At 42.9% G+C, this 22,693-nt stretch overlaps 2 protein-coding genes across 2 annotated transcripts; one reads left to right on the forward strand and one right to left on the reverse strand.

The window, feature by feature from the left end:
• Positions 1-1,937: 1,937 nt before the first annotated feature.
• Positions 1,938-18,948, reverse strand: LOC118391783 (C2 domain-containing protein 2-like). Its single transcript, XM_035783268.2, has 13 exons — positions 17,747-18,948; positions 16,888-16,983; positions 15,329-15,448; positions 8,598-8,699; positions 8,274-8,390; positions 7,882-7,993; positions 6,828-6,936; positions 6,556-6,620; positions 6,195-6,310; positions 5,862-6,036; positions 4,830-5,074; positions 4,403-4,706; positions 1,938-3,302 (listed from the first exon to the last, which is right to left on the reverse strand). The coding sequence occupies exons 1-13, from the start codon at positions 18,062-18,064 to the stop codon at positions 3,043-3,045; spliced, it is 2,139 nt and encodes a 712-aa protein (XP_035639161.2). The 5' UTR covers positions 18,065-18,948; the 3' UTR covers positions 1,938-3,042.
• A 297-nt stretch (positions 18,949-19,245) lies between these two features.
• Positions 19,246-20,955, forward strand: LOC118391169 (autophagy-related protein 101). Its single transcript, XM_035782271.2, has 2 exons — positions 19,246-19,853; positions 19,977-20,955. Exons 1-2 carry the CDS (start codon positions 19,602-19,604, stop codon positions 20,376-20,378), a joined length of 654 nt encoding a protein of 217 aa, XP_035638164.1. The 5' UTR covers positions 19,246-19,601; the 3' UTR covers positions 20,379-20,955.
• Positions 20,956-22,693: the final 1,738 nt, after the last annotated feature.

Consider the following 22,693-nt stretch of genomic DNA (forward strand, 5'->3'; position numbering starts at 1 on the left):
GTCACGTTCGTTCCCTCTCTCAGCATGATGTCATTGGGGTTCCATTTTCTACCTCACCAACCCCAGGCAGTTGTAGTGTAAGGAATCTTTAGGTCGGAAGACTAGAGGAAATTAAAACACTGCAATATTTAAAAGAAAAGTGATAATACAAAGCAAATAAATATTTGAAAATGTTATCAAACAGAAAATTGCAATTTTCATGTTTTCCATAATGTCACTGCACTATTTTGAAATAGTGTTTATGGTGGAAATTCCCAATTCTTTATTACCAAGTGTAATTTTGGACTTTACAAAACTAACCAATGACATCAAAAGATAACTTACACAGAACTGCCATAACTGTTGATGTCTGAAATGTTTAGTCTGGCATAAGATTTTCACAGTAGCTCTGAAGTTTATGTGAATTTACTTTTGATAAGATGTCTTGAATTAAAATGTTAGGTTTTATCATCTCCCACTAGTATCAGCCTTGCAGTGGAACAAACTGTCTCCCTTTGTCAACAAACTCCTCTCTCAATCACAAAGTGCCTCCACAAACTGCTTGCTATTTATACAGATAAATAAGAGCAGTTCAAGTAATTACTCTTAAAAAGCTTTAAAAATCACACCTTGAGTGTAAAACCTAGAAAATGTATCTAGCAATGTGTGCAAATCATTTCAACACCACTCTTCTCTCCTTCTTTGGTCCCTCTGGGCCACATTTCAATCAGACCCTTTAAGAGGTCAAAGGTCAGGGTTGACCTCACTACCAAATATTTTTTATAACTAACCCAATATGGACCCGCGCCTGTCGTTTCCAATGGGAGCAAATTAATCATACTGAGCAGAACAAACAAGGAGGTGGGCAGAGCCAAGCACGAGCTTGTGAGATCTTATTAGAGCTTTATAGAATTTATTTTAATATTTCCGTTAGGGAACGCCTACTATGAAGTGCGAGTGTGCAAAAACAATTCGCCTTTGCATTCGAAAACTACGGCATTTTCAAAACTTTGGCAAAGGGTAAAGTCTACAAAGTGTAGTCCACTCGGTTTGTTACCGATTCTAGTTATGGAAGCAGAAAACTGTATGGACATCAAATGTTTAATCAATGGGAAAACTAGCAGAATGTTGGCCAAAATCCATCTCACTCCATCTTCTCCCGCTGACGACCACTTGGCTTTCTCTCATAACCATATTTGGTAGTGAGTGGAAACACCAACCAGATGCTTCACATTTACACATCCGGTGAAATATCTGTCTCATTGTTCTGTGCTACTACACTCTAATAGGATGAGGGTGCAGGTTGGCCAGAAATACAGAATATGTTTTTTAAAAAATACAAAAATATTATCATGAAATGGCATGGAGGTGAAGAAAAAAAACATTTCAAATTAGCATTACCCCAAAACACTATCAAATGTTTCTACTCCCAAAAAAGTGAGGAGGTTGGTGAAAGAGCCGGAGGGAGGGAGATAAAGATAATATTTTACCTCCATACTGCCTTCCAACCAGTAATGGAGGATTCACAGATCAGGAAGTGGAATCTATCAGTCAGTGCAAGGTGGTAGATGTGGAGGCAACATGGGGGGATGGAGGACTATCTGAGGGGAAGAAAAGGGTAGTGGAGTGTGGGTGGTGGAGAACTATCAGAGGGGAAGAAAAGGGTGGTGGAGTGGAGAACTATCGGAGGGGAAGAAAAGGGTGGTGGAGTGGAGAACTATCGGAGGGGAAGAAAAGGATGGTGGAGTGGAGAACTATCGGAGGGGAAGAAAAGGGTGGTGGAGTGGAGAACTATCGGAGGGGAAGAAAAGGGTGGTGGAGTGGAGAACTATCGGAGGGGAAGAAAAGGGTGGTGGAGTGGAGAACTATCGGAGGGGAAGAAAAGGGTGGTGGAGTGGAGAACTATCGGAGAGGGGAAGAAAAGGGTGGTGGAGTGGAGAACTATCGGAGAGGGGAAGAAAAGGGTGGTGGAGTGGAGAACTATCGGAGAGGGGAAGAAAAGGGTGGTGGAGTGGAGAACTATCGGAGGGGAAGAAAAGGGTGGTGGAGTGGAGAACTATCGGAGGGGAAGAAAAGGGTGGTGGAGTGGAGAACTATCGGAGGGGAAGAAAAGGGTGGTGGAGTGGAGAACTATCGGAGGGGAAGAAAAGGGTGGTGGAGTGGAGAACTATCGGAGGGGAAGGAGAGAGTGGTGGAGTGGAGAACTATCGGAGGGGAAGAAAAGGGTGGTGGAGTGGAGAACTATCGGAGGGGAAGAAAAGGGTGGTGGAGTGGAGAACTATCGGAGGGGAAGAAAAGGGTGGTGGAGTGGAGAACTATCGGAGGGGAAGAAAAGGGTGGTGGAGTGGAGAACTATCGGAGGGGAAGAAAAGGGTGGTGGAGTGGAGAACTATCGGAGGGGAAGAAAAGGGTGGTGGAGTGGAGAACTATCGGAGGGGAAGAAAAGGGTGGTGGAGTGGAGAACTATCGGAGGAGAAGAAAAGGGTGGTGGAGGGGGGGGTGGAGAACTATCGGAGGGGAAGGAGACGTGGTGGAGTGGAGAACTATCGGAGGGGAAGAAGAGGGTGGTGGAGTGGAGAACTATCGGAGGGGAAGAAAAGGGTGGTGGAGTGGAGAACTATCGGAGGGGAAGAAAAGGGTGGTGGAGTGGAGAACTATCGGAGGGGAAGGAGAGAGTGGTGGAGTGGAGAACTATCGGAGGAGAAGAAAAGGGTGGTGGAGTGGGGGGGGTGGAGAACTATCGGAGGGGAAGGAGACGTGGTGGAGTGGAGAACTATCGGAGGGGAAGAAGAGGGTGGTGAGTACTATTGGAGGGGTAGGAGAGGGTGGTGAGTACTATTGGAGGGGTAGGAGAGGGTGGTGGAGTGGGGGGGGTGGAGGACTATCGGAGGGAAAGGAGAGGGTGGTGGAGTGGAGGGGGGGGGGGTAGAGGACCATCGTAGGGGAAGTAGAAGGGGGCTGGAGGCCTAGAGGGGAAGGAGAGGGTGGTGGAGTGGGGTACTGGAGGATTATTGGAGGGGGTGGTGGAGTGGGGGCTGGAGGCCTATTGGGGGGAGGGGGGGGTCAGGCTGCATGCTGCTCCCCTGGGGTAGGAACGGGTGTCACTGTTTGGGTGGTGGTGGAGCCGTTGGCTGTGCTCTTGCTCGTGGGCAGCAGCTTGCGGTTCAGCATCCGGCTGAAGGTGGACGTGCGTTTCTCCCGGTCTACTGTCACAGGCTGCTCCAAGTACACCAGGTCGTTGTGCGACTGGCTCATACCCGGGTCTTTGCACTGGCGGCGCCGGCGGAAGAACAGCTTGGCACTCCTGTGCAGGAAGCTGCCTCCTGGTGGGAGGGAGAAAGGGAAACCAGAGGAGGTTGTCCTAAATTAATACAATTAATTTGACATTTAAGTAATTTAGCAGACGCTCGACTTACAGTTAGTGCATTCATCTTAAGGCAACCACGTATCACAAATGTACTTTCTATCAGTCAAGGTAGAAGGGGGGGTTAAGTGCAGGTGAAGTTTTTGTAAATTGTTTTTGGGGGGGTATTATTTAAGATACTGTTTACAATGTTTTCAGAAGATGGCCAGGGACTGCTGTTCTAGCTGATAGTAACTGTCAGATAGTGTCCTCTACCCTCATAATCCCAGTCTATATTCAGTAATACAATAGGGGAAAAAACATGAATTCTTGTTTGCACAATGCCAAGTTATATGCAAGAGATACTGTGAATATGTGGGCCAACGTTCACCCTTAGTTTAGGAAACTTGACACACGCTTCAATACAAAACATTGCCAGATACATCTAGATAACTATCATTTTATCTTGGGAGGAGAAGAAAGGTGAACCACACCTTTATGCAAACCACATATTGATAAATGGGAGTAAATTAGGGTAAGTGGGTAAACAACAAACACACACAAACACCATTGAACAAGGACAAAGACAAGCTGAAAACAAGGACAATCAAACACAGACAAAGACAAGGTCAAAAAGAGAAAGTGGATTAACTAATAAATCTAGACTTGAAAAATAGAACCAACCATGACAGAATGTGCCTATAACTGCTCCTTACAACCAAACTAGACTCTGCTCCAGCCTACAATTGAATGGATGTTATACCATCTGAAAGCAAATGTGAATGTCACATTTCACAGATGGATAGCATTCTAATCTAGTCAAGCTGTTCGGGAGGTGACTTACTCTTCTGGAAATCATTTGTGATTAGTTTCCTCTAAGAAGGCAAAGAAGAAAGTGACAAGGGAAGACATGATACATTGTGTCAGGAGGAAGGAACGATGAGAAATTAGATACATGACATGGAAAGAGAGAAAGAGAAAGTGATATATGCCCAGTAGAATATTGTAGGAAATAATAAGGCCAAAAATAAACCCAGCAATGAGATCTGTCAACACAGGGCACATTCCATCAAATCTCACCTCTGCTCTTTTTGGATCCAGACTCTGAAATGCATAGTGACATGGAGGTTTTGTCTGGATCTTGGTCTGTGCCCTGTCCTGCTTGGCACTCCAAGTCCTCCGGGGCCTGCTGGGCTTGAGCCTGGACAACTCCACTGGGGCACTCCTGGGGGTCTGACGACACCTCCAGGGGTTTGCTACTGGCTTTTACTACTGATGCAGTTGCCACAGCGATCTCATGAGATCCCCCCTCCGACATAGAGGCGTCCATCGCAGCAGCATAGCCCGCCATCAGAGCCATCTCATCATCCTGAGACAGAGGAGTCTGGGAAATGGAGTACAGAACAGAAAACCCACTATTAGAGGTAGAGTGTACTGCCTACCTGCTCTGTAAGGTACATATTTGGCTTTCAGAAAAGCCCTATATAAATCCTATGTATTATGGTACCTTGGTCACTCCTGAGATGATGATGGTGCTCTTCTTGACCGGGGACTTGAGCTTCTGCTTGGCGGACTCGTGGAGTTGGCGGATGGCAGCCTCGGCCACGGGGTCGGTCCCGTTGAGCATGAGTAGCTCTGTGTCGGAGGAGGACAAGGCCTTGCTCCCCATGATCCCCAGCACGGACGGCTGCGCCGACACCCTTCGTCCTGACACCTTGGACTTGGTGCCGCTGGGAGGATTGGAGGGGGTCTCTGAAAACATACAAGATCACTTGGATAAGTGGCTTATCAACTAATAACTTATACAAATATATATATATATTTTTTGATACATTTGATTTAAAATAATCTGAGCCCATCTTCTGTAAGCAACATCTCATAGTAAGGCTTAGCCTAGACAAGTGACAGTAATTTGTGTCAAAATGCCCAAACATCTGGTCTAGGGCACTGCATCGCAGCGCTAGCTGTGCCATCAGAGACTCTGTGTTCGTGCCCAGGCTCTGTCGCAGCCGGCTGAGACCGGGAGGTCCGTGGGGCGACGCACAATTGGCCTAGCGTCGTCTGGGCTAGGGAGGGTTTGGCCGGTAGGGATATCCTTGTCTCACCGCGCACCAGCGACTCCTGTGGCGGGCCGGGCGCAGTGCGCGCTAACCAAGGTAGCCAGGTGCACGGTGTTTCCTCCGACACATTGGTGCGGCTGGCTTCAGGGTTGGAGGCGCCCTGTGTTAAGAAGCAGTGCGGCTTGATTGGGTTGTGTTTCGGAGGACGCATGGCTTTCGATCTTTGTCTCTCCCGAGCCCGTACGGGAGTTGTAGCGATGAGAGAAGTTAGTAATTACTAACAATTGGATACCACGAAATTGGGGAGAAAAGGGGATAAAAATTTATAAAAAACAAATAAATTAAAACAAATAAAAAAATGCCTGAACATCAAAGCTCCAGAGAATAGTTGTCTGTAGTATGTGGATAAGGACCTTCAAATGAGTCTCTTATTGACATATTTTTAGTGTTCCAGATTAAAATGTTACTTCAATACGTACGCTGGGTTATATTTAGTCCAGGCAGTACTGGTCGACCTGGTTTACTCTTCACTGCAGTGATTGTGGTGACCACAGTACCGCAGGGCATGACCGTGCGGTCCATCTCCACTCTCTTAGTGGGGGCTGGAGTAGGGGACTGCCACGACCGCACCTCACTGGGTTTCAGGTAGGTCAACTGTGATACAAAAGAAAGAAGGTAAAGACATGATTATCACACGTGTTCAAGTATAACTGATTGGAATTTCAATAAAACCTCAAAAACATTGTGTGAAACAAAGTGTTGGATAGACTTGAATATGATATGCATTAAGTAGTTAAAAAGCTAGTTCTTACCTCAGCAGTAAGTGACCCTGTCACTTGATCTTCAGTCATGAGTGTAAATGTTTGCTGTCCTTTGGGCTGCTTCTTCACCAGATCAAAAGGCAAAGACACTTGACCCAGTAAGGAGTCTGTCAGGAAGACAACACATCCCAATCAGTTTGCGATTACAAGACTTCTTACCTACAGGACAAATAAATTAGTAAAATGGCAGACAACATGATACAGAGGACATTTTAACTGTCAGATAACGCTTTCATTGTTATTATAAACTATTTCAAAGTAAAACTATTTTGGGTGCGTATGGGACAGATTATTAGCATCATTCCCTCTTCCTGTACCTAAAGACAGAGATTCAAAACAAAGATACACTTACTCTCCTGCGGTTTCCCATCATCCAGCAGCTGAATTTTCAGCTCTTTTGATCGTCCATTCAGCTCACTGATGATAGAAAGAGAAACAGTCACTAAACTGAAAATGAGTAACAAAGACAATGAGGGAGAGAGGAGAACTGTGGGTTGGATATTACGCAACCGGTGGCAAGTGTTTACTAAGCGATTGAGCTCACAGGCTACAAATTAATTTTTTCTTTCCCTATAGACCGGGGTCTGTAAAGACGGTTTCTGGCAGCATTGGAGCTGGACTCACAAGATGAAGGGCTGGTCCCAGGCTGGACTGGCTGTGTTCTGTAGGACTGAAGTGGAGAGTTTCTGTGGAGGGTCATCTAGCTGCAGCACACACAGGGGATTCAGACTGCCTGCAAAGTGCAAACAACAGAAGATGAGTTTAACAGAAATGCATGTTCACATACAAATCAATTAGGGTTGGGGATAATGAAACACCAGTCAATACAGTATACTGACAACTCAATTTATGAGCATTATGATTTTTGAACATTAGATCAAATTGACTTTAGATGTCTGAACCACAGAACTAGAATGAGTTCATTCTACTTCTATGGTCTGAACACTTTAGTTTAATAGCATGCTAATAACTGAGTGATTTTGTGACCAGTATCTTTACATGTCAATGACTGAGATAAAGCAGCGCTGGCTAGGTTTGTAACAGAATGAATAATGCATCAACTGGTAGAGACACAAGTTGCCCTGGCCATTGGCCAACTAAACACTCAGCTTCAGGCCAGACTGAAGCTAAGGGGAATGGAACCATTACAAGATAACAGGAAACTTCACTAGTGATTGGCAAGCCAGGCTGAAACTCAATGAAAGGGACCTGGATTGCTTTAATTCATTAAATATCTGCAGTTATGTAGAGCCTTTCAGACAGCACACACCAAAAAGCTGCTGCCTCCTTAGCTTTGGGTCGCAGCCAATTTCAAAACTCCTAGCAGCATAATTGTCCACTTTGCTTTAATGAAAAAGAAGCCATGGGGGTGAGAAGTGGTGACCGCCACAAATTAATTTATCAATGGTAATCTATTCAGGGAGATACGCTCTGCCCCTGCTGTGGGGTGATGAGCTGCAGCTATGCCAGCCCTGCTAATGTAGGAGAGTTTAGAACCACAATGATTAGGGTTCAACAGGTCAGAAAATAACAAGTCTCAGTGGCTCCTTGGGTTCCATGATGCAGTCATCTCTTCTGGCAGCCACCTCAAGATGAGGCACATTTGGAGCTGTAACAAAACTAGTTTTGATCATGTTTCCAGAGTCGAACCAGGTTGTGAGGCAGTGGTGTCCCTCACCTGCAGCACCGTCCTCCTGCTCCTTACACGTTACCCGGATATTCTTTACCAGCAGCTTCCAGTCGTGAGCGCGGGGGGGCTTGGGCGGTGATGTCACCTTGTTACGGGCCTCCTAGAAAAGGTGACAGAGAACATGGCGATACTAGGCACTTCCATATGCCATGTAGTGCAGAGTAGAAATGTAGAGCTAGAGGGTGTGCAGGCTATTGTTCCAGCTCAGCACTAACACATCTGACTCAAGAACGTGGGGTGTAGAGACTAAGCAACCTATCAATGTTGCTATGTAAGCGCTTCAGCACATCAATCAATGGAGAGGTATAGAGATGGCCACGGGGTGACAGGAGCACGATGTGCTGACACAGTGTTTTTGTTGTCGTATGTCTTCCTCTCACCTTGACCTCTGTGGCCTGAGCAGGCCTGCAACTCAGCATAATGGAGGGACGCACCGCACACAGCAGCTGTCTCAGCCTGTCCTTTACTGCAGCCACACTGGGGCCTGTGGCATGGTCCTGACAGAGACGTACAACAAACAAACCGATCAACTATCCCATCATATCACTAGCAATCATCGCCATTACACTTTGACTTGTCTGGACTGATGGTTTTGGGATACATCCTAAAGGAACATGTTCAGGTTTGCAGTTTACACTCAAGAAGTATTGAAGCGCTCAAATGTGTATTGTCTTTAACACTACAACTGAGACAGTGGGCTGTACCTGTGTGAAGCTGGGGCTGAGCTGCAGGTCCCAAGTCTCGAGATGGCACACCCCCCAGACCACCTGGACCTGCCCTTCAGCCTCCCTCATCTGCAAGTCCAACTGGGGAACAGAGGGCAACAGAACCACCATAATAAGCAACAACACCATTTCACACACACACAGCTCAGAGTGCAAGCCAACACAATGTGAAGACAACATTAAATTAATATTGTCACACATCAGACTTCTTATCACTTGTGAATGATGTATTATCACCTGTGAATGACACCCAGCATGTGCAGTAAGGCAAGAAACAGCGCATGCCTTTTTTGTTGTTGCACTTTTTCAAATCCTAGTCGCACACCTCGTCGCCTAGCCCATAATCATATATGTTTTGATAAGGATTGTATCACAACTAAAGTGGCCAAATAACTTGTTAAAATAAAGCACATTAATCCGCATTACAACCGGCATACATGGTCAGCGCTTGAGCTTCAAGTTCGGTGAAGATTATTTAAACCATAAAAATGCACCTTTATATTAAAGAATTACATGCACAAATCAGATTTGCAGTCACTTTTGTGTTACCCCGCAAATTGATTGCATTTTGGAACATTCGCGCCTACTGCCGTGTGCTGCACTTATAATCTAAAGAAACAGACTAATAGTTTACCAACATTTTAAGCTAAACGTCCTGATCTGTTGCATCAGACTCAGTGCTTTAAAAATAAAAATTGTTGCGAGTGGTTGTATTCATTTGGGATCTATCGCATCACACAACTGTCACAAACTATGTTTCACTGGAATTGGGGAATTTGGCTTAGATTAATCAAAACTGTTCTGTACATGGAATTGTATTTGTTTTTTTTACTCATTTTTTTCTAATCTTTACTGCCCTGCCCACTTCACTTTTGCTCCAAGCAGAGGAAACTGCAGTTCTGAAATACATCAGACTTCTGCCTCAGCGTACATGTTGGACCCCAACTATGCTGGCAAGAGCATCCTGTCTGGTGCAGAGATCTTTACAACTGTGTCTCGCTACCTTGGCCTGGATGAGGGCAAGGTTCTTGGCAGTCTGGCGAAGTACACTTCCAAGAAAAGGCTTTGGGATGGAGTTGCAATATGGCATATGGCCAACATATTTCATGAGCCCCCTGGTGGAAGGGACTTTGTGGATCTGAGGCTCTTTCCCCTGTTGCCTCCATCATCCTCCAAATCCCACCAACATCAGCCGCCTCAGAGTGCAACTGGTCCTTGAAGATGAGGCCACGGAGTCTGATGTTTAAGAGGTGGACATTGAAGAGGTCCAGGGAGAAGACACAAGTCTGAGAGGAAGTCAACCAAAGCTTTAGTTTCTAGACTATCATTTTACAGATCTGATGGATCATTGGGGGTAATTCAATATTCCCTTTTGTTGTTCATTGAAATCATCCCATGTGAAGAGTCAACTCATTTAGTTAAAGTTAAATTCTTACCTAAATAGTTATTTTTATTGGAAGGATTTAATCATTTGCATTTATGTCTACTTATGATGAGGTAAAAGGTTTATGTTTCTGTCTCCGTATGACATGGTAAAAACATTCAATACAAAAAACATCTCCATTTAAATGGTATTAATATTCATTTGCATATATTCCCATTAATTCCCATGGAAAGTTTCAACCTCTGAATATTCCCCAAAATGTGTAATCCTAACCGCCACAGCCCTGGGCTATCCTGTCCCAAAATGCCTAGATTCTGCTCTGGCTGTACAGACAAATATGTGTTACCAAACAAAGGCTTTTTCTGATAGCACTTAAATACCCAGGTAAAATGCCTGGATTAAGTAAAACAAAAAGTTTGGTCAGTAAAAGTAGATTTCAGTCAGACTCGAAACAGTGTAGGCCTAAGGGTTACTTAAGTTTGCTTGTACTGTGCTCTAAGTAATGTAGAGCACAACAAACATACAGTGCATTCGGGAAAAGTATTCCGAACCCTTGACCTTTTCCACATTTTGTTATTTGACAGCCTTATTCTAAAATTGATTAAATTAAAAAATGTTCCTCAATCTAAAAACAATACCCTATAATGACAAAGCGAAAAGGTTTAGAAATTATTGTTAATTAATTGTATTTTTATTTATTTTTTTAATCAGAAAGACCTTAAGTATTCAGACACTTTGCAATGACTCAAAATTGATCTCAGGTGCATCCTGTTTCCATTGATCATCCTTGAGATGTTTATACAACTTGATTGGAGTCCACCTGTGGTAAATTCAATTGATTGGATATGATTTGGAAAGGCACACACCTGTCTATCAAGGTCCCACAGTTGGCAGTACATGTCAAAGTAAAAACCAAGCCATGAGGTTGAACGAATTGTCCCGTAGAGGTTCGTGACAGGATTGTGTCAAGGCACAGATCTGGGGAAGGGTACCTAACAATTTTTGCAGCATTGAAGGGCCGAAGAACACAGTGGCCTCCATCGTTCTTAAATGGAAGAAGTTTGGAAACACAAAAACTCTTCCTAAAGCTGGCCACCCTACCAAACTGAGCAATCAGGGGGAGAAGGGCCTTGGTTAGGGAGGTGACCAGGAACCCGATGGACAGAGCTCCAGAGTTCCTCTAAGGAGATGTTTTCCCATTCCAGAAGGACAACCATCTCTGCAGCACTCCACCAATCAGGCCTTTGGCGGTAGAGCCGCCAGACGGAAGCCACTCCTCAGTAAAAGGCACATGACGGTCCGATTGAAATTTGCCTAAAGGCACCTAAAGGACTCTGACCATAAGAAACAAGATTCTCTAGTCTGATAAAACAGGGTCGCCAAGCTTGTAGTGTCATACCAAAGAAGACTTGAGGCTGTAATCGATGCCAAAAGTGCTTCAACAAAGTACTGAGTAGAGGGTCTGAACACTGACAGTACCAGTCAAAAGTTGACACACCTACTCATTCAAGGGTTTTTCTTTATTTTTTGTTGTTGTAGAATAATAGTGAAGAGATCAAAACTATGAAATAACATATGTAATCATGTAGTAACCAAAAAAAGTGTTTAACAAATGAAAATATATTTTATATTTGAGATTCTTCAAAGTAGCCACTCTATGCTTTGTCAGCTTTGCACACTCTTGGCATTCTCTTAACCAGCTTCATGAGGTAGTCACCTGGAATGCATTTCAATTAACAGGTGTGCCTTGTTAAAAGTTCATTTGTGGAATTTCTTTCCTTCTTAATGCATTTGAGCGAATCAGTTGTGTTGTGACAAGGTAGGGGTGGAATACAGATGCCCTATTTGGTTAAATACCAAGTAAAAAAAACAAAGAGAAATGACAATCCATCATTACTTTAAGACATGAAGGTCAGTCAATACTAGAGGTCGACCAATTAATCGGAATAGCTGATTAATTAGGTCCGATTTCAAGTTTTCATAACAAATAAAAAGGTGAAAAAAATATATGTTTTTTTAAATAGGTGGCCAAAAATACAGATTTGGCCCATTTAAAATATATATATATTTTACACCTTTATTTAACTAGGCAGTCAATTAAGAACGCATTCCTATTTTCAATGACGACCTAGGAACAATGGGTTAACTGCCTTGTTCAGGGGCAGAATGACAGATTTTTACCTCGTCAGCTCAGGGATTCAATCTTGCAACCTTACAGTTAACTAGTCCAACGCTCTAACCACCTGCCTCTCATTGCACTCCACGAGGAGCCTGCCTGTTACGCGAATGCAGTAAGCCATGGTAAGTTGCTAGCTAGCATTAAACTTATCTTATAAAAAACAAATCAATCAATCATAATCACTAGTTAACTACACATGGTTGATGATATTACTAGTTTATCTAGCGTGTCCTGCGCTGCATATAATCGATGCAGTGAGTATCGTTGCTCCAATGTGTACCTAACCATAAACACCAATGCCTTTCTTAAAACAAAAACACAGAATTATATGTTTTTAAACCTGCATATTTAGCTAAAAGAAATCCAGGTTAGCAGGCAATATTAACCAGGTGACACAGTCCCCTCCTGTACTCCCTATTCACTCATGACTGCACGTCCAGGAAGAACTCCAACACCATCATTAAGTTTGCAGATGACACAACAGTGATAGGCCTGATCATCGACAAGACAACCTATAGGGAGGAGGTCAGAGACCTGGCCATGTGGTGCCAGGACAACAACCTCTCCCTCAACGTGATAAGACAAAGGAGATGATTGTGGACTATAAGAAAAGAGGACCAAGCACTCCCCTATTCTCATTGACGGAGCTGCAGTGGAGCAGGTTGAAGTTCCAAGTTCCTTGGTGTCCACATCATCAACAAACTAACATGGTCCAAGCACACCAAGATAGTTGTGAAGAGGGCAGGACAAACCCTATTTCCCCTCAGGAGACTGAAAAGATTTGGCATGGGTCCTCAGATCCTCAAAAAGTTATACAGCTGCACCATCGAGAGCATTCTGACTGGTTGAATCACTGCCTGGTATGAGAACTGCTCAGCCTCCGACCGCAAGACAATACAGAGGGTAGTGCGAACGGCCCAGTACATCACTGCCATCCAGGACCTCTGTACTAGGCGGTGTCAGGGGAAGGCCCTAAAAATTGTCTAAGACTCCAGCCACCCTAGTCATAGACTGCTCTCTCTGCTACCGCATGGCAAGCGATACCGGAGCACCAAGTCTAGGTCCAAGAGGCTTCTGAACAGCTTCTACCCCAAGCCTTAAGAATCCTGAACACCTAATCAAATGGCTACCCAGACTATTTGCATTGCACCCCCCTCCACTCCCCCTCTTTTACACCGCTACTACTCTGTTGTTATCATCTATGTATAGTCACTTTAATAACTCTACCTTCATGTATATATTACCTCAATTAACCGGTGCCCCCGCACATTGACTCTGCACCGGTAACCCCCTGTATATAGTCTTGCTATTGTTATTTTACTGATGCTCTTTAATTACTTGTTACTTTTATTTCTTATCCATATTTTTCATAACTGCATTGTCGGTTTGGGGCTAGTAAATAAGCATTTCACTGTGAGGTCTACACCGTGACTGATAAAATTTTATTTGATTTCATCACGTGAGTCACATGAAATGCCTCCACTGCAATCATACTACAGTAATGTTAGAACTGTGTGGTTTACATAGTCAAAGTGCACTGAGCAGCACAACCACAGAGTGTGTGAGGCAGAAAGAGAAACACGCACTGTCTCAATATACTGTATAAATACACTGTGTACAAAAAACATTAAGAACACCTTCCTAACATTGAGTTGCACCAATTTGTTGGGGCATGGACTCCACAAGATGTCGAAAGCGATCCACAGGGATGCTGGTCCATGTTGACTCCAATGCTTCCCACAGTTGTGTCAAGCACGCACCATCATACCCCATTTAAAGGCACTTAAATACTTAGTCTTGCCCATTCACCCTCTGAATGGCACACATACAAAATTCATATCACAAGGCTTAAAAACCCTTCTTTAACATCTCCCCCCACCCCCATCATCTACACTGATTGAAGTGGATTTCACAAGTGACATTAATAAGGGATCATAGATTTAATCTGGATTCTCCTGGTCAGTCTGTCATGGAATTCACAACGTTTTGTACACTCAGTGTATATCTGTTAACAATACCTCATGACAAGAACAAGAACCATTCTAGTGTTGGTTAGTCAGTCATTCGTCGCAACGTAAAAAAGGATGAAAATATTTTGAAAGGCCTGTTCCTAGGACTTTTCCAGACCAAACCGAAGAGACCTATAAAAAAACAAAGTCTCCTTCTACACCACCCAAAAACAACAGCATATCCAAAACAATAACAAAGGTCTCCTGACCGAACTTAATCCAGGCTTCATTTTATTAAAAGGGATTGCTAACTAGCATTAGCGCAATGACTGGAAGTCTATAGGTAACTGCTAGCATGTTAGTAGATTCCCATAGACGTCCAGTCATTGTGCTAACGCTAGTTAACAATGGATCACAAAACTACCTGTAACTTCCTTCATGCTGGACACAAAGATATAAAAATGGTATCCACGAGTCCATCTGACTCTGGGAAAGTAGATACAGGGCCTCATTGCCAAAATCCTAAAAGTATCCTATTAAACCTCTCACTAGATTTGTATTTATGGCAGATTCAGATCAGGCCCACAATGAGGCAAAAAGCAAAGCACCATATTTCAAAATAACTTTAATTCAAGCAGAGAGACAAAGGCTAGATTGCGTAAACATTGTGGGTAAACCTGAGACTTGACTGTAAATCGTGCCCAGTCAGTTATGGGCCGTGCTACTAAAATAGATGAATCAAGCCATCTCTACTTGGTTTTGCATGAAAGAGAGCCTATCACTCAACATCAAGACCATTGTTTTTGGGTGGAAAATTCTTAATTCCATTAGTATGTGATTGTGTCTGTGATTATACTCCAACAATAAAAGTGGAGGTAGTAGGGAAAGTGGGGCACCTTTACCAAAAAATGAGGGAGCTGGGAACTCATCCCCTCCAGTATTTTACATAACACTGACAGTAATTTAAACAAGGTCTCGAGGGCATTTATCAACCTCTGAGTCCTCAACATTTAATCTGATTCTCGTATCAGAAGCGAAGCTCTGCTGAAGTGCGTCATGTTCAATAAATCAGAGCTTCCTCCATTAAGACAACCAGGAACCCTGCCACCTCTGACTCGCTCTCCCTTTGTTCGTATTAAGCATAGCTCCAATTGAAATGGCTGCAGATGTAGTGAGCACAACTGTTGTGTTCATTTACCTGCAGTTCAAGTGGAGATATCTTTACGCTGTACCTACAGGGATCTCCTGGAGACATGGCTGATGGTGAAGCACTGAGGGAGAACTGAAGCTTGTCCCCGACCACCTTGCATCGTGCAGCCTATAGGAAGACAAGACAGCAAATAGTTACAATAGTATCATACAATAAGCGAGGGAACACTCAAAAATGTATTTGAGGTAAAAAGGTGCTTGGTGCTAAACATGCCTAACTATGATTGTGGTATTCTTGCAAACTGCATACGTGGCTCACATTACAATTGGTTAACCTGTAGTTTTTCCTTAATAGGAACTATGTGTTTTGCTTATTTCAGAGTGTGACAACAATCAACTTGAAAGCTCAAACATGAAGCATCTCATTAAAGGAGGGTACTGCCCATTTCTCCCTGCTTGACCCTCCTTGTCATTGGTTCCCTAGGCTCCTTATGGTGCTTTCAAGACAACTGGTAACCACAGTGGGGGGATGACGACTAGGTAAAATCACATCATCATTGATCTTCAGGTTGGAGCGCTAGAAAGATGCCAGAGTTTCCCACTTGGAAATCTGGGTTAGATGACCGTTCTAATGATTTTTCCTAGTGGGAGCTAGTTTTTCGCCACTCCAGAGTTCCCGGTTGTCTTGAACACAATGGAGTCGGAAGTTAGAGAACTCGAGTTCTGAGTTGTTTTACAGTGCTGATCTGTAAGGGGACAGCTACATAAGCTTCTTACTGCATACACATACCAATGGAGGGAGGGCAAGGACACACCTTTGTTCACCAAAGTCTCTGGGAGCAGAAAACAATGAAGCAGCATCTGGATCTAGCATATTATAGAAAAGCCCCTAAAAAACTGAGCAGGCATTTAATAACACAGACTAGTTTAATAGCATCTGCCAATGCTATTGCTGAAAATATCTTATTGATAACTTGTTGTTCATCTTCCTTTTAGAAGAGGGCTGGTTATATGAGGATCCCATAAACTTAGAGCTAGAGAGGAGGTAGTAAAAGTGTGCTTACAGCATGAAAACTGTAAAGAGGCTGCTATTGGCTCCAGCCAGACAATTTAAGGGGAGGGGGAAATGTCTGGAAGTGCCAGTGAAGTTAATGGACAATGTGTAACTCAGGATATTGGCCACTGCAGACCTGAAATTAAGTTAAATGGCTGTAGCACCAGTAGATCAGCCCCTCTACATTGAATTACAGTGGGAGAGTGGATTGACTACAGAGCTGGGTTATGACATTAGGGCATGTTGATTAGGAAATGGCAACAGCATAAATGCTTGCTTTTCTAGCTGTAATGAATGTCAAAGAGGCCAACACTGCCAAAATAAAAAATATTTCATTGGCTATAGGAGAATGAGGACGCTGCACTGGGTTCAACAATGACAACATTGATCCAGATTCCTCTTAACTCGATCTTGATTTTATCAGGAAAATAAGCATTCAAAAACAATGATAAAACCATGTCTGGGCTATAATGCATTAATGTACTGAGCTTTTCATTGTGTGTGCAATTTATTGAGAACCATTGGATGAGAGCCAGTCCCAGTCCCTATCTTACCTTCTGACTAGCAGACTTCTTGAAGCTGGACACTTGGCCAACCACCAGTTCTGATGACTCGAGGCCGTCCTCTTCTAATATTAGTTGCACTGGGCACTGTGTGAGTTAGGAGTACACCGGTCAGGTCAGGAGGTGATCAGCAATAGGCTATGCCCCAACAACTGTCATTATCTCAACATTACACTTCATTTTGACAGTTTCAGTCAAAGAGTTAGAGAACATGGAAGAAATGGGTCACCTTTACAATTTGGATCACGCTTACAGTTTGCGGCTACAGGAGCTTAAACTCTTGACAGTAGCTTGAGAGATGAGGTTTAAACAAGGCAGTGTCAATGTATGGGAATCAAGATTGTTGACACTGTATTCCGTGACAGGGAACCTGTGCTGCTCACATGTGTGCTCAAGTCTTGTTAGGTTCATACAGATCGTGTATTCATATATTGTTTGTTTGGCTACAGGGGATTCTTTATCATGTCTACCAGGGACTATTTAAAAAAAAAATATATATATATATATATATGCGTAGCTACAGTCAGCTCTGTAGTTTCCCAATAGTAATCTGTTATGTGAAACAATCTATTGGTCGACATGGGACTTGAATTTTTCAACAAACCTGCTATTAGCGATACTGTATTTGTTTTCGTTTCGGGGGAAAGGGTATATTGTAAATGTTCGTGTACAGTTGCAGGTGATTCTACAAAAAACACAGAAAGCTTAGAAATATATTACATCCACAGTAGCACCAAGAGCAGGTTATTTGAAAATTCCATGGTGGCGTTAAGTATAAGCTAACCTGTAACGCCCAGTAATGGAAACATATGTATCACATATATGTCGTACAAACGGTAGTTAGACTTACCCCAGACTTCGTCGATTCGTCATTCAAAGCTCTGCACCAAGCCCCTCTCCATTGACTTTTCCAACTGTTCAGTGAAAGCGCCCATCCCAACAGAACGTCCGCTTCCCCCGAACCAGCATTGTTTTGCTCAGGCATCTGTATCCGTAGATCGCTGTAAAAATACTGTACTAGATACAGTATCAATGTAATGATTGAGGCAATAAACAGCGTAACCATGCAAAGCCATGGCAAGTCTCCCAATCCGGAGTTTGTAGGGAGACTTTCTGCGTCAAATTCTCCCAAATCAGCATTTGAAAGATTAATTTCTGAGCCAGGCATCCTCAGCAATTTACCTGGTTAGCTAGCTACGTATTTAGCTAATAACAATGGTCCCTTAAAAGTAAGACCTGTACAAAAACATGGTCCGATGATCTTTGCAAGAAAGTCCCTGTCATTCAAGACAGCGAGCTAATAGAGGACGAGATCCAACTATTATAGCAATGGGAGCTAGCCTTGACACCACAAGTTCAACCACTGAACCAGTATGAAAGCTAATGTTAGCCTCTTGTCAATAATATCCTGGCTCCTGAATGAGGCGCAACTTTAAACGAAAATAAAATACCCAAGACGAGTAACTTGGCTGGCGACAGACTTCTCAAGGATGTAATCTTGCTATCTAACGTTATCTGGTTTAAAAACTGCAGTCAGAAGAATGCTAGCTAGGTAGCTAAAAACAAGCAAGTAAAATACATGGTTTCCTTTATTGCAAGTAGCTAGCTAAAATAACGTGTTATTCTGAGTAACGTTAAGTTTTACCAAGCTTCTAAGTAAGTTCCACAGCTCTAACTGAACAACATTGTATCAAATGTCTGTCTTTGGCTAGCTAGCCAACAGCAGTAAGTTAGCTACATATGGTTACTAGCTTTTCATAAAAGTTAGCTAACTTCAGACCTTTCTTTCATTCGATTGCTAGCTAACGTGTATTCTAGTAAATTGCAGTAGGTAAGCTAACAAGCAAGTTAGCTAGCTGCTACCCAGTAACACGTATTCCAAAATGTAATGTCCATGAATAATTTCTTGCGTCCATGGTGTAAAACAAAGTGAAACTAATGTGTGGCTAGCTTTAAACGGCGGAGGGGAAAATGATAATTTCGTGAGGTTCTTATAAAGCCTCATCTCAAACTTGCAGAGCATCTCCGATACCAACGACGACCGAAATCGAAAACTTGCCAATGCGATATATGTGACATGAACTGTTATTCCCAGAGTGCATAGCGATATCTTAAAGCACCACAAGTGCGCCCTATTTTAACCTCTAGCGGGTCTTTCGAAACTATCAATTATATCTTCAAATACATTTTCTTATATAAGAAAATCAGCTTTCTGATGCGGGAATAACTGCAATTACAGAGCTATTATCGATACACATTTTTTGTTACCTTGCAGAGATACAAGGCTCGGATTGGACCAAACTACATTCCGTAGATTTTCCAGTGTTGTGTTTACAGAAATGGCTCCTCCTCTCTAGTAAGAACGACGACATTACACTTTGTGTCAGCAAGTTATTATGAATAAATACATTTAAAGAACATAGATAGCAAGCAACAACATATGTAGCTATATTCATCAAGTGAATCTGAAAGTTGCGCCTTCTCTTGATAACCTTCGAACTTGCTCGAGGGAAATAACGTTTGCTGCGCGTTATAGCTAACTACTCACAATAGCTATCTAGCAGTAGCATCTAACGTCCGCTAGCTAGCTCATTTTGATGTTTAGCCCTGTTTTATGGAACGTAAACAACCATTGAAGGGTGTGTTTCAATAGCTTGCTAGTTTCCCCATATATTCAACCTGCCACTGTGGGGAAGCAGATCATCATGAACTGCCGTTCGGAGGTTCTGGAGGTGTCGGTGGAGGGAAGACAGGTCGACGAGGCTATGCTGGCTCTGTTGCACACTATCCTATTGCATCGCAGCACTGGAAAATTTCACTACAAGAAAGAGGGCACCTACTCCATTGGCACTGTTGGCACACAGGACATTGACTGCGACTATATTGATTTCAGTTTTGTTCGTGTGTCTTCAGATGAGCTTGACAGGGTCATCAGGAAAGCAGTGGTCGAATTCAAGGTAGGCCTGTGATTATTTTGATTGTTTGGCTATTGAAATTATACATTAAAACATGTAGCTAGCTGTATTTTTTTTTTTTAAACTGGCATCCATTGACCTCTGGATCTATGTTGTTCTTTACAGGATGCCATGGGCAACGGGACTGATGGAATGGGACAAATCTCACTGGAGTTCTACCAGAAAAAGAAGTCTCGCTGGCCTTTCTCGGATGAGTGTATTCCATGGGAGGTCTGGAGCATTAAGGTCAACGTCGTCAACCTGGCCAACGAGCAGGAGAGACAGATCTGCCGGGAGAAAGTGGGCGAGAAGCTGGGCGAGAAGGTGATCAACATTGTGGAGGTGATCAACCAGCACGAGTACCTACCCAAAATGCCCACACAGTCGGAAGTGGACAATGTGTTCGACACCAGCCTCAAAGACGTACAGCCTTACCTGTACAAAATCACTTTTCAGATCACTGATACGCTGGGCACCTCAGTAAGCACCACCATGAGAAGGCTGATAAAAGACACCTTAGCACTGTGAGGGAGCCTCAAGATGATTTGCATCGTAAAAAATGGCTGTGGGTAGCCTGGTTCCAGATCTGTTTGTGCTGTCTTGCCAACTCCTATGATTGTGACCATAGGATGTTAACTAGACAACACAAATGGATCAGGGGCTAGGCTGTGTACTTTATTGACGATGGGATGTAATTGCTTCATTGACATCGGCATTTGCAGGCCTGTGAGTGTCTTAAGTATTAGTTATAAGCACTGGTAGTACGCTAGAAGTACCACCATCAAATGTCTAATCCGCTTTATTCACATTTGTAAGCAGTCATTTTAGGATCCTACTTATCTATCCCTATTCTTTCACAAAATGCCTTTGTCAACACTGAAACATGACCTTTCACATCCAATAGTACAATTTGAGCTTTTATGTTTTTGTATGAAGAAAGTGCTGCAATAGTAGCATGTCTGTCTGAAACAGGTTTTCATTTAATAACTGCTTTAAGTCATTGTAAAGTAACTATCTTATTTATGTTTATGACATTAGCTTTTGTTATTAGAAAATAATGTGCAGAAAGGTGTTTCACTTTTGAAAATAAAATTGATAATCCTAATTGACTTCACTTTGTTATTCTAGAAAACCACCTGGTTCTGTGCTTACTGATGTTAATTAATGAAAAGACAGACCAACGCGAACTTCGGCCTTGCGCAGTGGGTGGCCATTTTATTGCGTCTGACCACAGAACATTGGTCGCCATTTCCTGACTACACGTTGAATTGCTGCGCTTCTTCCACACCAAGCAGGTGATTTACTGCAGATGACTGACATTCGTGTTAGTCTGTCTTCTCCTTTACAGGTTCAGATTTGTGCAGTATATTCAAAGACAGTACAGTGTGAAGATAAGCAGAAACTTCTTCTACAATAGACAGTGGCGATTTTAGCATGTAAATGTTGGGGCAAACTCCTCACATTTTGTTTTAGATGCATGTCATTAAAGCCACTACACAACACTAAACAATACATTCATTGGACTATAACGGTGACACACGGTGTTGGGACTGCTACCCCAACACCTTACCAATTTTACTCCTGGCTATCAGCGGAGCCTTGTCTGGCAGTGAAACAGTTCATTCAGCCTCATTTACTGCCTTAAAAAAACATATGGCTGACTGGCTTAAACAAATGTGGTTTCTACTAACAATTGAGATGTACAAACTATGGCATAAGGGGACGACGAGAGGGTAAATGGCAATCGTAATTTCGATTAAGACAATGGGCGAGTTAAGACGGACATAGTCAATATAACTAGTTGTTCAGCACTTTTTAAACGTACGGTGACAAAATTCAGAACATGGGCCGTTCTTACAGTATTCTCCCTATACACCGAGTCAGAACCATAGGGTAAATAAAGGGGGCATATATGCAGACAATGAAATTCTTACAATATTCAATGATGACATTTCTCTAAAACAGGCTATAGGTTACATGTGCACCACCAAGTCAGAACAGTAGGCTAAATTATGAGGGGAAATGGCCCAAATTATTAGGGTGGGGCACATGGGCTACTAAGAGCTTACGACACAACATACACTTAGTATTACTTTCTTAGCTACAGTATACATATCTCCCTGGCATATTACATCATTTATGCAGCAGCATACAATACATTTTTGGACTTGCCTTATTGTGCTATGCTCACTTGAACAGGAAGGTGGTGCGGCGGTCTTTCGTGGGCAAATTTTGTCATAAAAGTCTGGCATTCTCTGGATTTATGGTACTTTCAAAGAAAACTGGGAATTCGGAAAAAACAAGATAGAATCATGACGTTAGTGATCTTCAGGTCGGAGCTCTCGAAAGAGGCCCGAGTTCCCAACTTGGAATTCAGAGTTGCATGACTGTTCAAAACGTATTTTCCCAGTCAGAGCTTGTTTTTTTTCCGAATTCCCAGTTGTCTTGAACTCACTGAAGTCTGAGATTTTCCAGTTCTGAGTTTCTAGTTGTTTTGAAAGCGGCAGAAGTCATGCTGGATTGACAGCATGGCCAATGTTTATCCTTTTAAGCTTGGAAAATAAACCCTTAAAAGAGATTCTTAAAGACTTGGACCACACATCCACTCCACTGAATAGCAGGCTAGTGATTGCTTTGCAATGCTTGCAGTTAGACACTGATTTTTCCAAACCACTCATTGTTGAATTTGCCATTTCCAACTTGTTGTGTAATGTTAATGTCCAATGGTCGATGAGCACCGATACGTTTTATCTATAATTTATCATCATATGACAACGATTTAAAAGGATTTGCCAGTAGATTGTTGACTTGATTCATGATGATGACTGCTAAGTAGCTTGCTA

The sequence above is a fragment of the Oncorhynchus keta genome, chromosome 12 (assembly GCF_023373465.1).
Source record: "Oncorhynchus keta strain PuntledgeMale-10-30-2019 chromosome 12, Oket_V2, whole genome shotgun sequence".
In the NCBI taxonomy this organism is placed as follows: Eukaryota; Metazoa; Chordata; class Actinopteri; order Salmoniformes; family Salmonidae; genus Oncorhynchus; species Oncorhynchus keta.

Bases quoted from the DNA above. Each gene is read 5' to 3' on its own strand.
- LOC118391783 (XM_035783268.2), bottom strand. From the start codon at position 18,064: ATGCCTGGCTCAGAAATTAATCTTTCAAATGCTGATTTGGGAGAATTT. The intron at 8,391-8,597 runs GTACAGCCCACT...CGTCTCTGTCAG, and splicing joins TCAGCCCCAGCTTCACACAG to GACCATGCCACAGGCCCCAG. The intron at 6,311-6,555 runs GTAAGTGTATCT...TCTTCCTGACAG, and splicing joins TGATGGGAAACCGCAGGAGA to ACTCCTTACTGGGTCAAGTG.
- LOC118391169 (XM_035782271.2), top strand. From the start codon at position 19,602: ATGAACTGCCGTTCGGAGGTTCTGGAGGTGTCGGTGGAGGGAAGACAG. The intron at 19,854-19,976 runs GTAGGCCTGTGA...TGTTCTTTACAG, and splicing joins AAGCAGTGGTCGAATTCAAG to GATGCCATGGGCAACGGGAC.